This window comes from Plecotus auritus (assembly GCF_963455305.1).
Source record: "Plecotus auritus genome assembly, chromosome: 3".
In the NCBI taxonomy this organism is placed as follows: domain Eukaryota; kingdom Metazoa; phylum Chordata; class Mammalia; order Chiroptera; family Vespertilionidae; genus Plecotus; species Plecotus auritus.
The window spans coordinates 129,519,179-129,534,665 of NC_137772.1; the positions used below are offsets into that span (position 1 = coordinate 129,519,179).

General features: G+C 44.1%; 2 protein-coding genes across 5 annotated transcripts in view; one reads left to right on the top strand and one right to left on the bottom strand.

The window, feature by feature from the left end:
- CACNA1C (calcium voltage-gated channel subunit alpha1 C) overlaps positions 1–15,487 on the bottom strand; it is a gene marked incomplete at both ends in the record, with an annotated part of 717,827 nt that overhangs the window by 669,971 nt on the left and 32,369 nt on the right. The gene's annotated exons all lie outside the window — the stretch shown is intronic.
- The window catches only part of DCP1B (decapping mRNA 1B), a 61,660-nt gene continuing 58,249 nt past the window's right edge, over positions 12,077–15,487 (top strand). Inside the window, exon 1 of one of the 4 annotated variants that reach the window (XM_080661220.1) lies at positions 12,077–12,331. In XM_080661220.1, the coding sequence (XP_080517346.1) occupies positions 12,182–12,331 (150 nt within the window). In that variant the 5' untranslated portion in view covers positions 12,077–12,181. Of the gene's footprint in view, positions 12,738–15,487 lie in introns of all 4 variants that reach the window. The other 3 variants (XM_080661222.1, XM_080661221.1, XM_080661223.1) reach the window with 3 other exon arrangements.

Below are 15,487 nucleotides of genomic sequence, written 5' to 3' on the forward strand. Positions count from 1 at the left end.
AATGACTAAGCACTCAGGGAGCCCTATTTTTGTACCAAGCACTTTACATTCTAAGCACTGCACATGCATCATATTGTTTAGTTCTCACAACAACCCCAAGAGATAGACAGTATCATTGTCTCTATTTTTGTAGATGAAGAAACTGAGACCCAGTTTTACAGAACCCTTCTCCACCCCAAGGTTACATAGCTGGGAGGAGATGGGGCCAAGATTTAAACCTGGGTCTCCTTGACTCCAAAGCTCACAGTCTTAATCATCCTATCTAATAAAAGAGTAATATGCAAATTGACTGTACCTCCCCTACACCCACAAGCCATGCCCACCAGCCAATCAGGAGCGAGTATGCAAATTAACCCAACCAATATGGCTGCAGCCACGGAGAGAGCAGGAGGCTTGGGTTTCCCCGGCAATGGAAGAAGCCAAGCTTTCCACCTGCCCTGGCCTGCCTTGGCCTCCGCTTAAGGCTACAAAGTTTCAATTATAGAAGATAAATAAATCCCAGATACCAGGGCCTCCTCTTGGGTCACCAGGGGGGGGTGGCCGGCCTGCAAACCACCACAGGCCCCTCTCCCAGGTGCCCCATGCCCCAAGGGAACCCCCACCCTGATCTGGGACACCCTTCAGGGCAAACCAGCTGGCCCCCACCCATGCGCCAGGCCTCTATCCTATCTAATAAAAGAGTAATATGCAGGTTGACCATCACTCCAACACACAAGATGGCTTCCCCCATGTGGCCAAAGATGGCTGCCCCCATGTGGACATAAGATGGCCGTCACAAGATGGCCAGCAGGGGAGGGCAGTTGGGAGGGACCAGGCCTGCAAGGGAGGGCAGTTGGGGGCGATCAAGCCTGCAGGGGAGGGCAGTTATGGGTGACCAGGCCGGCAGAGGAGGGGAGTTGGGGGATACCAGGCCTGCAGGGAAGAGCAGTTTGGGGGGACCCAGGCCTGCAGGGGAGGGCAGTTAGGAGAGACCAGGCCTGCAGGGGAGGGCAGGTAGGGGCAAACAGGCTGGCAGGGAAGGGCAGTTAGGGGCAAACAGGCTGGCAGGGGAGCAGTTAGGCATCAATCAGGCTGGCAGGGGAGTGGTTAGGGGGTGATCAGGCTAGCAGGCAGAAGCGGTTAGGGGCAATAGGAAGACAGGCAGGTGAGCAGTTGGGAGCCAGCAGTCCTGGATTGTGAGAGGGATGTCCGACTGCCCATTTAGGCCCTATCCCACTGTGATCGGGCCTAAACAGGCAGTCGGACATCCATCAAGGGGGTCCCAGATTGGAGAGGGTACAGGCTGGGCTGAGGGACACACACCCCCTTGCATGAATTTCATGCATTGGGCCTCTAGACTATATATATAAAAGCCTAAATGACCGAATGACCAAATGACTGAACGACTGGAATGACCAGAATGACTGGTTATTATGACATGCACTGACCACCAGGGGGCAGACCCTCAATACAGGAGCTGCCCCCTGGTGGTCAGTGCACTCCCGCAGCAGGAGCGCCGCTCAGCTGACTGACCCATCCCGACAGCCCACCAACCCAATGGCAGCCACTCACTCCCTCAGTAATCCTGCAGGTCTAATCTCCAGAGAACGGGCCAGGCACTGACGGACCAGTGCCACCGACATGATCCTGACAGTGCTGCTGGCCTCCTGGAAGTCGACCTCTGGCACCATGGCCTCTTCCCCTCCCTAGACGCTCCTCAAGGAAGAAACAACATAAAAGTGGCTGCCAGGTGGCTCCCAACAACCCGTATGAATGTCAGCATGACAGATCCGGATCCCAGGCTGGCAAGGGCGTCCCACCAACCAGCCCCACCCTCACCCCCCTGGGGACCCCACCTGTGCACAAATTTGTGTACCAGGCCTCTAGTATACTATAGTGTCTCCAAAAAAGGAAAACATTATGCAACTCTGGCTAGATTCGATTCCTTGTAGTTAAGGGATATTAAAGGAATCCCATGTCCCAGAAAAATCAGTTATCTAAAGTTACTCAGAAATATTTCTGGTCATTAAGGTATCCCCTAAGCCATAGGCCAAAAATATCAGGGACTTAAATGATACTAGAGTAGAAATACAGGTCAAATCCAATTACAGAGGCTCTCAAGAGAGCATCCAAGCTCTTAGTGAGTCCTGAAACTTTATTATATTAAACTAGAGGCCCAGTGCATGAAATTTGTGCACGAGGGGGGCGGTCCCTCAGCCTGACCTGCACCTTCTCCAATCCAGGAGCCCTCAGGGAAGGTCCTACTGGCTTCCCTCTGCAGGAGGCGACCGGGCTGATCAGGGGAAGGCACCACCCCCATCACCCCACTGATGCTGCCACTGCCGGCTGCCACAGCCACCAAGGTGTTTTCATCAATACAGACTCCAGTCCCTTCACCATGAAAAAATGACAACTTTCTTTAGGCATTTTCAAGATGTCTCTTTCATAGGATATGATCTTTCTTTCTTTCTTCCTTTCTTTCTTTCTTTCTTTCTTTCTTTCGTTCTTTCTCTCTTTCTTTCCTCACCTGAGGATATTTTTCCATTGATTTTTAGAGAGCGTGGAAGAGAGAGAGAAAGACAGAGAGAAACATCAATGTGAGAGGGACACTGTGTTTGGTTGCCTCTTGCATGAGCCCTGACCTGGGCCCCAGCCAGGGAAGAGCCTGCAACCTAGGTACATGCCCTTGACCAGAATCGAACCCAGACCCTGCGGTCAGCAGGCTGAGGCTCTATCCACTGAGCAAAACTGGCTAGGGCAGGATATGACATTTCTTAACCCCTCCAGCAGCGGACCTTTGTTTTTTCCTCTAGTAATGAGGTGGAAAAACCCTAGATCACCTTCTTGGATTCTTATTACCCAAGTTACCAAGAACACTGAGAGTGGCATACGGGGAGCTTAGCCAATGAGCGGTCAGAAAAGGTGTTTCCTCTGCAGCTCATGCACAGAGATGGGACTGCCGGCATGCCTGGCTGGCAGGCCCTGTTCTCTGCAGGCCTCCTTGCTGCCACAGCAGCTGGCAGGCCCTGTTCTCTCTGGGGCCTGCACCATCCATGGCTTGCCTCAGCATGCACACAGCCCCCTCCTGCCCACCTGCATGTACAGCCTCCTCCTGAGCGGTCGTGACGTTATGGCATCCCGGCTAATTTGCATATTACCTCTTTATATTAGATACTAGTGGCCCGGTGCACGAAATTCCTGCACAGGTAGGGTCCCTAGGCCTGGCCAGAGATCAGGGCTGATCAAGGCCTTCTGGCTGCCAGCCAGAGCCTTCCTTTGTTCTGTGCCACCCCCTGGTGGTCAGTGCACATCATAGTGAGCGATTGAACTCCCAGTCTCCTGGTCAAACTCCCAAGGGGACGATTTGCATATTAGGCTTTTATATACATATATATAGATTGCCTTCACCAACTGCTAGAGGACTCACTGATCCTCCTTCACATTCTCCAAATTCTGGTACTTATCAATACATCACAGTTTAACTTTTGATTTTATATTTATCTTTTATTGTTCACCATTTTTTTCATGCCTGCTAAACTTTGTCTCCTCAACAAGATTTTTAATTCCCAAGACTACAAAGTAATCTTCAGACTTTGTCCCCTTTCCAATCTATTGTGTGCTTACCATGTGCACAAGCTGGGTGCCTACTGAGCATGTAGAAGGTCCTCAATATAAATTATTTATTGACTTGTTTAAATAATATAGACTGGGGGTCAGCAAACTTTTTCTGTAAAGAACAAGATAGTAAACATTTTAGGTTTTGCAGGTCATCTGGTTTCTGTTGCAGCTATTCAACTCTGCTGTTGGAGGGTGAAAGCAACCATAGACCATACATAATAAGTGTGACTGTGCCCTAATAAACTTCATTTACAAATCAGGAGAGGTCCTGATTTGGTCTGTGGTCTGTAGTTTGCCAATACAATAAAGCCTACTTATGATAGATTTGGGGACTAAGTTGGGAAATGTCAAATTTAACATTATGACAGCAGATTCTGTATCTCCCTTCAGGCATCTTGCCCATGGAGTCCTACCTCCTGACCAAGCCAAGTCACACCTTGAAGTGAAGTTTAGTTCAGCACAATATTTTACAGTTCGTTTTCCTCTGGGGCTTCATACATCAGTTTAAATTCTTTTTATTGATGAGAGAGAGAAAGAGAGAGAGAGAGAGAGAGAGATTTGTTTTTTCCACTTATTTTTGCATTAATGGGTTGATTCTTGTTTGTGCCCTGACTGCGGATTAAACCTGCAACCTTGGCATATGTGGATGACGCTCTAACCAACTGAGCTACTGGGCCAGGGCCTCATAAATCAGATTAAAAAGATAAAAATCAATCACAAAGTAAAGAGTTGTGGTGGTAAGTAGTAACAATAATAAGCAATTAGAAAATTATTCAAAGTATTCCATCCATGAGTCTCTGACACTTTTTCCAGACTGCTTTTTTATAGATTGCCACTTAAATCATCCTAGACCAGTGGTCGGCAAACTGCGGCTCGTGAGCCACATGCAGCTCACGAACCGCGGTTTGCCGCTCTGTTGACTAATGAGTTTGCTGACCACTGTCCTAGACGATTTGAAATATGCATTTCACCTTAATTAAAAATCTGCAGAGAGCTGACATCCCTAGCAGGAGGCCACCTAAAGGGTGGCAAGGATAGACATTTGTCCTCCCAAAGTGAGTGCTCTGTTCTGACAATGAGAGAACTCAACAAATGAAAGAAAAGGACAAAAAATCCTTTCTCTTAATCAAACTATTCAACGCTCAGTTTTGATATAATATTAAAATATCCTTAAGGGACTGCTACCTTGACCTCATTTTAATGCACATTAAACAGATTGTTCATTATTCTTTCTGGGTTGATCTATGTATTTGTCAAGCGAGCTACATTTGACATGAATAGAGATGGTTCAACAGATGGCCACAAAATTTGAAATTGGGAAGCACCCTTCTAATTCAATCCCTTTATTTTACAGAGAAATGAAGTGACTTGCATAGAACAGTGGACTCTTTGCTCAAATCAATAATCATAAAGCCATCCCTATATGACCTTAGTGCTCCTACCGGGAACCAGCCAACTCCGCACACCTCTCGCTGATGTGAGAGGCAACAGATTCCCTGTTCTAAGGGGCAATCTACTAACAACCCCAAACCTCTGCTTGGCCCCAGGACAAAAACTCTTTTATATGAAATCAGCCATATTAAATAACAACTTCCTCATCTATCTGACGTAGAGCTGTTTGTGTTTTCAGAGATATGGCATGCACTGACTACACAACTTCCATTGTCCTTCCACAGTGCACTCATAAACTAGGAAGATTTGTCTCCTGCTGTCTCAACTCACCTTTCCCCATCTTGCTCTCCCTCTTAGTAACCAGGTGCTGATATTAGTTACCACAGCCAAGTATTTGCATTTTAAGATTACTGTGACATTAAAGGCACTTCCTCATGTCTTAGCATGTTTGGGGCATTGGGAAGCAACTAAAAAGATGTTGTTATTATAGAGAGCCTCTAGGCTCGCCTGACCCCTGCCAATGACAGTAAAATGAATAGATTTTATGGGACTGGCAGAGAAAGGTAAAGAGAGATAAAAGAGAATGTGCATGGATGATATCCCTACTCCAAAGAGCTCTGATCATCCCAGGCCCTCTCCTGGGCAGGTTAACAGAGGCTTAGTTCAGGCCCAGATTGCTGGACCTAGATTGAAAAATTCTGACCCTTTACAGAGTCTCTAGTGAAGGCTCACTCAATAGGCCTCTTCCTCCCCCACATTTGCCCCTTCTCACTGCTCCAAGTCTCTCTGATGATTATTACAAATCTTAACCCCTTTGCAATCTTAAGAAACACAGAGCTCTATATCCTGTGTTATTTCTCCCTCTGATTGTGAAGTTCCTGATGAATATATGTTAGCTCACATCTTTTAGCTTATAAAAATATTGATAATGAACTGCCTTGGGAATGAATGTGTTCCTTGTCATTTATACAGAACTTTGTTAAGATGATTTGAACTTTGGCTAAGTAATGGCACACGAAGGGTCCCTTCTGGACTTCCTTTAGGAATAATGATATTCTTTTTAAAAAAAGTATTTTTTTTTCATTTGCAGAACATTTAACAGATTGCAAATTATTTTTCAGGTACATTTTCTCACTTGATCTCATTTACCCTGTGTAATCAACAGGGCAGATATTATGATCCCCAAGTGGCAGGTGAGGTCATCCATTGGAAGTCACATAGATAAAAAGAAGTTAACTTGTTTCGCTTTCCAGCGGGTGACCTTTCCACTGTGCTCTGCTGCTTAAAAAAGAAATGAACCCTGCATGGAAAACAACTGATAACACACAGATCAAGCTGTTTTCCTCCACTGAGAGGAAGAGGGCATGAATTCTTCACTTCTGTCTGTCTTTTGTGTAAAATTCCTAGCAAAAAGGGCAATTCATACAGGCAGCACAGGTCATTTTAGAATCACAAATTCTTAGGGGGCTCACAGGAAGCTCCTCTCCCTGCTGCACTCCAACACATTCCACTCCAGAACAAATGCAAAACATAGTAACGAAAAGAGTACTAATAAAGTAGACTGTGTATTTATGTTTTTAGATTATTATGCCATAAAGTCAGTTTATATTTTTATACAAATATTCATATGTGGATATAAACCCAAACATTTTTCAGTTACATTCCTGTTTTCAAACAATTTAAACATCCTTGTTCTTACAATTACCTTGATTGATTAGATGGTGAATATTATCTTAGTCATTGCAGTGGTATAACAATCCCAGACCTGGACATTATATTTTCTTTTTACTCATACTACAAACTTGTTTTATTTATTTATTTTTTTTAATAAATCTTTATTCAGATTATTACAATTGTTTCTCCTTTTTCCCCCCATAGCTCCCCTCCACCCAGTTCCCACTCCACCTTCTGCCCTTACCTCCCCGCCACTGTCCTCATCCATAGGTGTATGATTTTTCTCCAGTCTCTTCCTGAACACCCCCCCTCCCCATATCCCTTTCCCCCTGAGAATTATCAGTCCACTCCCTTTCTATGCCCCTGATTCTATTATATTCACCAGATTATTCTGTTCCTCAGGTTTTTAATTCACTTGATTTTTAGGTTCACTTGTTGATAGACATGTATTTGTTGTTCATAATTTTTCTCTTTACTTTTTTCTTCTTCCTCTTCTTTAAGAATACCTTTCAGCATTTCATATAATACTGGTTTGGTGGTGATGAACTCCTTTAGCTTTTTCTTATCTGTGAAGCTCTTTATCTGCCCTTCAATTCTGAATGATAGCTTTGCTGGGTAGAGTAATCTTGGTTGTAGGTTCTTGCTATTCATCACATTGAAAATTTCTTGCCACTCCCGTCTGGCCTGCATAGTTTCTGTTGAGAAATCAGCTGACAGTCGTATGGGTGCTCCCTTGTAGGTAACTAACTGTTTTTCTCTTGCTGCTTTTAATATTCTCTCTTTGCCTTTTGCTCTTAGCATTTTAATTATGATGTGTCTTGGTGTGGTCCTCTTTGGATTCCTTTTGTTTGGGGTTCTGTGTGCTTCCTGGACTTGTAAGTCTATTTCTTTCACCAGGTGGGGGAAGTTTTCGGTCATTATTTCTTCAAATAGGTTTTCAGTATCTTGCTCTCTCTCTTCTTCTGGCACCCCCATAATTCTGATGTTGGTACGCTTGAAGTTGTCCCAGAGTCTTCTTACACTATCTTCAACTTTTTGGATTTTTTTTTTTTGCTTTTTGCTTTTTCGGTTGAGTGTTTTTTGCTTCTTTGTATTTCAATTCTTTGACTTGATTTTTGTGTTCCTCTAGTCTGTTTTTGGGTCTCTGTATAATATTTTTTATTTCAGTCAGTGTATGTTTAATTTCTAGTTGGTCCTTTTTCATATCTTTGAGGGTCTTGTTATATTTATCGGCCTTTTCTAGGATATTCTTGAAAAGCCTTATAACCGTGGTTTTGAATTCTATATCCAGTCGTTTGTTTTCCTCCATTTCTTTCGTTTGTGATCTGATTCTTTGATGCCGCATTTTCACTGCTTCCCTGAGTTGGTAGGGTAAATTTGTGTGCTAGGTTTCCAATATGGCCCAGTGGGTCTGCCTCCCCAGTTAACCTGAGGTGGACACTCTTGGTGCACCCCTTTGTGGACTGTGTGTACAGCCTTGTTGTAATTAAGTCTTTATTGTTGTTGGTATCACTGGGAAGAATTGACCTCCAGGCCAGTTGGCTGTAAGGATCAGCTGTGTCTATGCTGGGAGAAGTTCGGTGCTGGAGACAGCCTTATAGGATTAGACTTGCCAAACTGCAATAGCCTCTGTGCTCAGCTTGGATGGGGTGGAGTCTCAGTCTTGGCTTCCCGTCAGCCTTGCCCTTGCGCGCACGTGCGCGCCTTCAGACCTCTGCCTTCCCGGCTCCCAAGTCTTCGCCCGAGAGTCCAGACTCCCCCCACAAGAGCGTGGGTCCCCAGGGGCTCGCCTGGAACCGGGGTTCAGTGCAGTCAGAACTGGGGCCCAGTGCAGTCAGGAGCCTCCGACTCCCTTCCACTAGGAAAAGCCTGTGGCAACCTCCGCAGCCTTTGTGCGCACTGGTGCACGCATGCTTTCAGTCCTCCGCCTTCCGAGTCTCCGCCCGAGAGTCCAGACTCCCCCAACAAGAGCGTGGGTCCCCAGGGGCTTGCCCGGATCTGGGGTTCAGTGCAGTCAGAACTGGGGTTCAGTGCGGTCAGGGGCTTCCTTCCCCCTTCCGCCAGAGAAAGTCAGCCAGGCTCTCAGCCGCCCTTCCTCTCTGTGCGCACAAAGACCCTTTGCCGTACCTCCAATTCTCTGTGAGCTTTTCTCTTTCCTTCTAGTTGTAGAATTTTCACTCAGCCAGCTTTCCTGTGGTTCTGGATGGTGTCCGTTCTGTCTTTTAGTTGTAGTTTTGAAATTGTTGTGCGAGGCAGCAGTTTAGGTGCTTACCTATGCCGCCATCTTGGTTTCTCCCCAAACTTGTTTTAAATTTTGGTTTACAACTTTATAATACCAAGTGTTAGCAGCAATTTTATCTCATAATGACAATTATAAAATAATCATAAAACCCAAAGTTACCAATATTTGTTCAAAGTATCATGAGAAGGCTTCTGGAAACAAAGTGGAAGTGTGCCAGCACTGTGGAAGTCAATGGAAGCTGAAGTTGTAAGGATTAAGAGAGAATTTGCCTATTTTAAATGGTCTTCTACTGATAAGGGCCTACAATTTAGTATATTTGAATAAGTGATGATGACCTGATTTTACAAACACAGACTATTTAAGTAGAAAGTAGACAGAAGTCTGTCTTCATCCGAGAAATTTACAACTTCTAGAATTTAGGGTAGAGGCGGTTAAAAAGAGAACAAAGCTTTGCATTTTTTTCTGAGTGTGATTTTTAATCTTCAAGTCTTTTTCTTTACAGTATGGAAAGTTGTGTGTGTGTGCGTGTGTGTTTTTTTTTTAATATATCTTTATTGATTTCAGAGAGGAAGGGAGAGGGAAAGAGATAGAAACATCAATGATGATAGAGAATCATTGATTGGCTGCCTCCTGCACATCCCCTACTGGGGATCAAGCCCACTACCCAGGCATGTGCCCTTGACCAGAATCGAACCTGGGACCCTTCAGTCCGCAGGCTGACACTCTATTCACTGAGACAAACCAGCTAGGGCTACAATATGAAACATTTTTTTAAAAAACTTCCCATTCTTTCCTATCTTTCTTAGAATGTGAACTCGAAAGATCAAGACTTGCTATTGTCTGTTCTTGTATTGCTGTTGTTGTTAATCCTCACCCAAGGACACTTATTAAATTTACTTTCCAGAGAGAGAGAGAGAGAGAGAGAGAGAGAGAGAATATTAATGTGGGAGAGACACATCAATTGGTTGCTTCCTGCAAGAGCCCTGACTGTGCAAGGGATTGAACCTGAAATCCAGGTATGTGCCCTTAATGGGGAATGAATTCCTGACCCTTCCTAGCATGGGAGAGGACACTCTAACCATACAGCCACACCAGCCAGGGTGCTATTGTATGTTCCTTTATCCCAACTTGAATTTCTATAAATCATGAGATTTTTAAAAAATGCTGACATTTAATGGGTAAAAAATTCAACGAATTCATGGTTTCATTCAATAGGATAAGCATTTACTAAATCTCCATTCAGCACAAGGCATTGGACCATCTGCTAGGGAGACAGCGAGGGAGTATTGATGCTCCCTGAAATGATTAGAAGGTAGACCTTGCCCAAAGGCCCCAAGCCTCAGAGATTCATCCCTTTACAAAAGAAATGTTAAAGGCTTTTTGAAAATTTTAAACAAATGTTCACCTTTCTCCCACGGTTTAAAAAGCATTCCTCATCACAGACTTTCCAGTGCCCATTGACTTCATCAGAAAAGACTTTTAAGTACTGAGAAGCTGTCAAGCTCATGGCAGTGGATACATGTTTTCTAAACTTATAATTCTCACTTGAAGGATCAAAAATTACCATTGACAACAATAATTGCCCCTTGTTTTCCTGGAAATTGTAAGGTCTGGGGCTGGGAAAGCAGGAACTTTACAAACTTTGCTTTCTAGCCTGCTTCAGCCTGCTTGAATAATGAGGAAGATAGACTTAAGCTGTCTGACCTTGTAGGCCAGAGACTAGATGTGCCCATAATTTCAATGCCATGCCAGGTGCATTTTTTAATTGGATAGAACTGTGTTGTTTTCAAGGCCAGCAGCGAGATAACCACTAAGTGCACATAGGGCTGGCTCTTTAATAAAAAGGGAAGTTCTGCTTGTAGCCTTGCTTAGAATTTGAATTCATTTTCTCTAAGCCCACCGGTGAAGCCCACCGGTGAATAAAGTGTGACTCCCCCGGCCTGTGCTCTCGGACCGTGGGACCTCACCCGAGAGCTTTCAATAAACGCGATTTTTCGCTTTTAACCTGCTTGTCTTGGTCAACTTATTGGTTTCGGTCAGATTAAGTCTTACATCTCTGATTAAACCTTACAGAAATAGCAAGTGCATGGCTATTTTTGAAAAACATCTGTCAAATACCTGTCTGAATAACCATAGTTTGTCCATTGTTCTTTCAAGTCAAAAGCATGTTCAATGAAAATAAAAGTAAAAATACTAGTTCAACCTGCAATTCAAGCATGGAAGTGTTTTCCTGGAAATAAATGTGGCACTTTAGTATTCAGCACACATGCTTTATGCATACTTCCTATTTTTTCACACAGAATTTAAAAAATGTACCAAAGGGTTGAACTTTAATAAATTTAATAATGTTTATATGTTATTAACTATATTCCCTGTGCTGTACATTACATCCCCATGAGTTACGTTTTTATTGTTGACACTATTACAGATGTCGCCCATTTCTCCCCTTTTTGCCCCTCTCCACCCAGCCCCCGCCCCACCTCAGGCCTTCACGACATTGTTGTCTGTGTCCAGGGTTTATGCATATATGCATATAAATTCTTTGGCTAATCTCTTCCAGTCCCTCCCACCCCCCTCCCCTCTAAGATTATTTTTACTGCTTTATCAAGACCTCTTTCAAGTGACACTGGCTTTCACAGTTTGGTGCCTCTGCCTTGATTCACGATGAGACAGACACCTGCACTTTTACCCACCATTTTTGCATCATTGGTGCAAATGTCAATACAGAGAAAGAGTCAAATAAGTCTTAGCAGTGTCATCAAAACGATTTTGACTTGGCAGACCCCTTGAAAGGGTCTCACGAACCTCCAGGGGGCTCTGGACCACACTAAAAACTGGGTGTTTGAGCAGACAGAAATCACAATTCTTTCTTTTCGTTTATTTAATGCTTGAGGCTTATTTATTATTGTAGATTTGATCACTGCGCGTCAAACGAAAGACTTGCCAAGGCGTTGAACCCATCCAAGAGATACATTCCATCGCGAGGAGCTCAAAGGCTCACTTAAGGAAGAAAACAGTTCTTGGCGGGGGGGGGGGGGGGGGGGGAGAGGAAGGAGGGGGGAGGGGGGAGAGATGTCAGAACGCTGGCCCAGCTTGCAGTTGCCAGTGGCAACGATCGTCAGCGGAGGGAGCGCGGCCATCGATTAGTCGCGTCTCGCGGCCGGAGGAAGCCCTCCCGGAACGCGCGGCCTCCGAGGGGTGGCGGGAGCTCGCCGGTTCCGCACTCTATTAGAGTGGCTGCCGCGGGTTCGGGCTGCGGTCGGGCAGGGAGGGAAGATGGCGGCGGTAGCGGCGCGCGGCCCCGTAGGCAAGGGGCGCGACATCAGCCTGGCGGCCCTGCAGCGCCACGACCCCTACATCAACCGCATCGTAGACGTGGCCAGCCAGGTGGCTCTGTACACCTTCGGCCATCGGGCCAACGAGTGGGTGCGTGCGCACGCGACGGGCAGTGCCGGCTGGCGGGGCGGGGATGGGGTCGGGCTCGAATCCCTCTACGGGGAGGGCTGCGACGCCCTGGAGGATGGAGGTGGACGGTGGTGGCTCGCGGGCTCCAGGCTGAAGTTGGGGGGTTTGTACCCATGGGCCCCGGGGCTTGGGGGAGAGGGAGGCCGATCGGTGAAACCATCTGAAACTGGGCGAGACTTAAATACCTGCAATCCCCCACGCTGGGAGACCCGACGGACGGGGACGCGACCCTGAGAACCCAAGGGACGAGAGGACCTGGTGCCCTGAGGCCGGAAGATTGTACTCGGCGGCGAAGGCGGAGCGGGAGCGGTGACGGGAAAACGGTGGCTGTAGAGAAGGCGGGGAGGAGACGCGTGCGAGAGGAGAGGTGCGGTTCTGGAACTTCAGTCTCTGCGGGGACCAAGAGAGAGACCAAACCTTGATAGCAGGGAGAAATCTGAAATTCCGAACTCAAGGAATACACCAAGGAAAGAGCAAACATCGGGGAATAAAAGACTAAATGGGCCTGGGTCCAACACTAGAGGAGGCTGACCATGTTGGGAAGATTATTACTCCACAGCCCATCAAGACCAACAGTGCGTTAATATTTGAGTCCATTTGGGAGCCGAAGTACTCTTGTCAAGCAAGGACCCCAATAAAGAGCAATAGAGTGAAATTTAGTTTTTCTCACAATTAGAATTGGGTAGGAGCATAAGACATCTGAGCCCTCCAGCAGGTTATCAGTGGATTTTGAATGTAGAGAGATGGATTTTTTTTTCTCTTTTTCCTCCTAGTGATTTTTGTCCAAATAATATTAATTTGTCAATTATATCACTATCCATCCATTACTTTCAAATAAGTTACAAAACATTATGAAGCATTGAGCCTGGATGAATGGATTTCAGATTTGTAAAAAATGTATTCTCCAAGAAGGTATCAAAAATTTAAGCAAGAAAACATCCATATTGAACAAATTCATATATTTTTAAACACATTCACCTGAAAATCACTAACAAAAGTAAAAAGGTAAAAAGTTAAGTCTTAAAATGAGAGAGAAGAGCAGTTTTGCCCTGAATTCTTAACTAAGGAATGTTATTGAAATGGGCTTAGGGCTGCTTTCCAAGTAGCCAAGACAATAACAATAGTAATAATAATATAAAAATAAAGCATGGGAGCTCTTTAATATTCATTGTTTTATAATAGGAAATATATCACTTATTCAAAAGATTCTGCTACCTGGGTCTTTATATAAAGGACCTTAAGCAACATAGTGGACAGTTTCATCAATGGCAACTTAAAAAATGCCAGAGGCATAATGTCATAATTCTGTCAACTTAAAAAACATGTTCTACTCGTGGCTATTATACTGCCCTACAGAAAAATGCCAGAGGCATAATGTCATAATTCTGTCAAGGTAATTTTATAGTACAGATAAGGATCAGGGATGCATAGTTCAGTAAACTGACTTGACACCAGGATTAGAGTCTGGAAAATCCTGAAACAGAGGAGATCATTCCTCTTGAATAACAATTGTTTCCTAGAGGCTTTTAAGACAGATGCCTGTTAAAAAGAGTTACAGAGGTTTACTAGATACCCAGTGAGACCTTTACACTAAAGCCTCATGAAAAGGCAGAAGAGTCACAATATATTATTTACAAGATTATGTTTTCCTGCTTCCTGAACTTGTTACCTTCAGACAGGGCATAATTCATTCAGTAAAAGGTCATTCTTTCAAAGTACTAATCTTCAAGGCTGTGTTAGCCAGAAAATAAGAGAGACCCAGTTTAGCTGCAGAGCAGCTGTTAGGAGTAAACAAATTGTCACCATTGTCTCCATATGCCATCACTCAGACCTTTTGGATGGGAGCCTTTTGAATACAAACCTAATAAACATGTAAAGAACATTCTTGAGAATGGAGGAGAAAGCATATGCAAGAAGGAATGAGGTGTGTAAAGGAAGGGAGTTCTTATTACACTAAGGCATTCAGAGCAGAAAGAAGTAGGAATGAAGAGGGAACAGAAATGAGCTGCTTTGAATTAATACTGAAATAGAAATTTTAGAACTAGACCTACTTCCTACCATTAGGAAAGACTACTTCCCCCAAATACTTGTGTGTGGAAGAGTATAACCCTGGTGTTATTTCTCTTGGTCATGAGAGCAGTTCTTAAGGAGTTGATTTGACAGTGTCTGGAGAAAATTTTTGATTGTCTTACTGATAAGAGTGAGGTGTTACTGTCATCAAGAGGGTAGATGCCAGTGGTGCTGCTAAATATCCTACACAAGTGCTGAGCTTAAGAAACTACCTTAGTGACTAGTGTCCTATTTTTTCTAGTTAGTAAGGTTTTCTGAGTTCTGTGTTATCACAATTTCTGGATATGAGGCCCAACCATTTGATATTTGTTGATATTTGAAATGACTTGGATGCTACATACATGACCGAGAAAGACAGGTTTAGAGGGTAAATAGAGACCTGCTTTTTCATTATTTTAACATAAAATAATCAGTAAGACACAGATTGCTTTGAGTTGTTTCAAAGGAGTCAAATAGTGTGCTGAGTCCCAATAATTTGTAAACTAACACTATTTTATTTTCCATTGTATTATTTCAAATTTTGAACTGCTTAAGTTTTAGCACTTGTTGAATTATTTTTATAATAAATAATAATATTAAATCATTAAATTGTACTTGTTGCTAAGTAATTTACTCTTGATAGCTATTTGCTCTTAAAAATCAGTTTGATATAACTTGGACCATAATGGATTTTGTTTTCATGTCTCCTAATACAGTTCTGTGGACAGAGATTGTTACTGAATTAAGGCAGGGGTTCTCACATAGCATCAGAATCACCTGAAAGGCTTAATAAAAGAGACTGCTGGGCATCAGCCCCAGAGTTTCTGATTCTGTAGGTCTGGGGAGGGACCCAAGCATTTGCATTTCTAACAAATTCTCAGGTGATGCTGCTGCTGCAGATGTGGGGATCCACTGAACTGTGAGACTAAATTTTGAGACCCACTAAACTACAGTGACCAAGAAGATTGCTGAAATTACTTGAGTTTGTGAAAAGACCATGCTTCCAATTTTTTTGTGTGTGTGCCTTTTAGAAATTATCATTTTAACATTATACCTTTATTCTTAAAG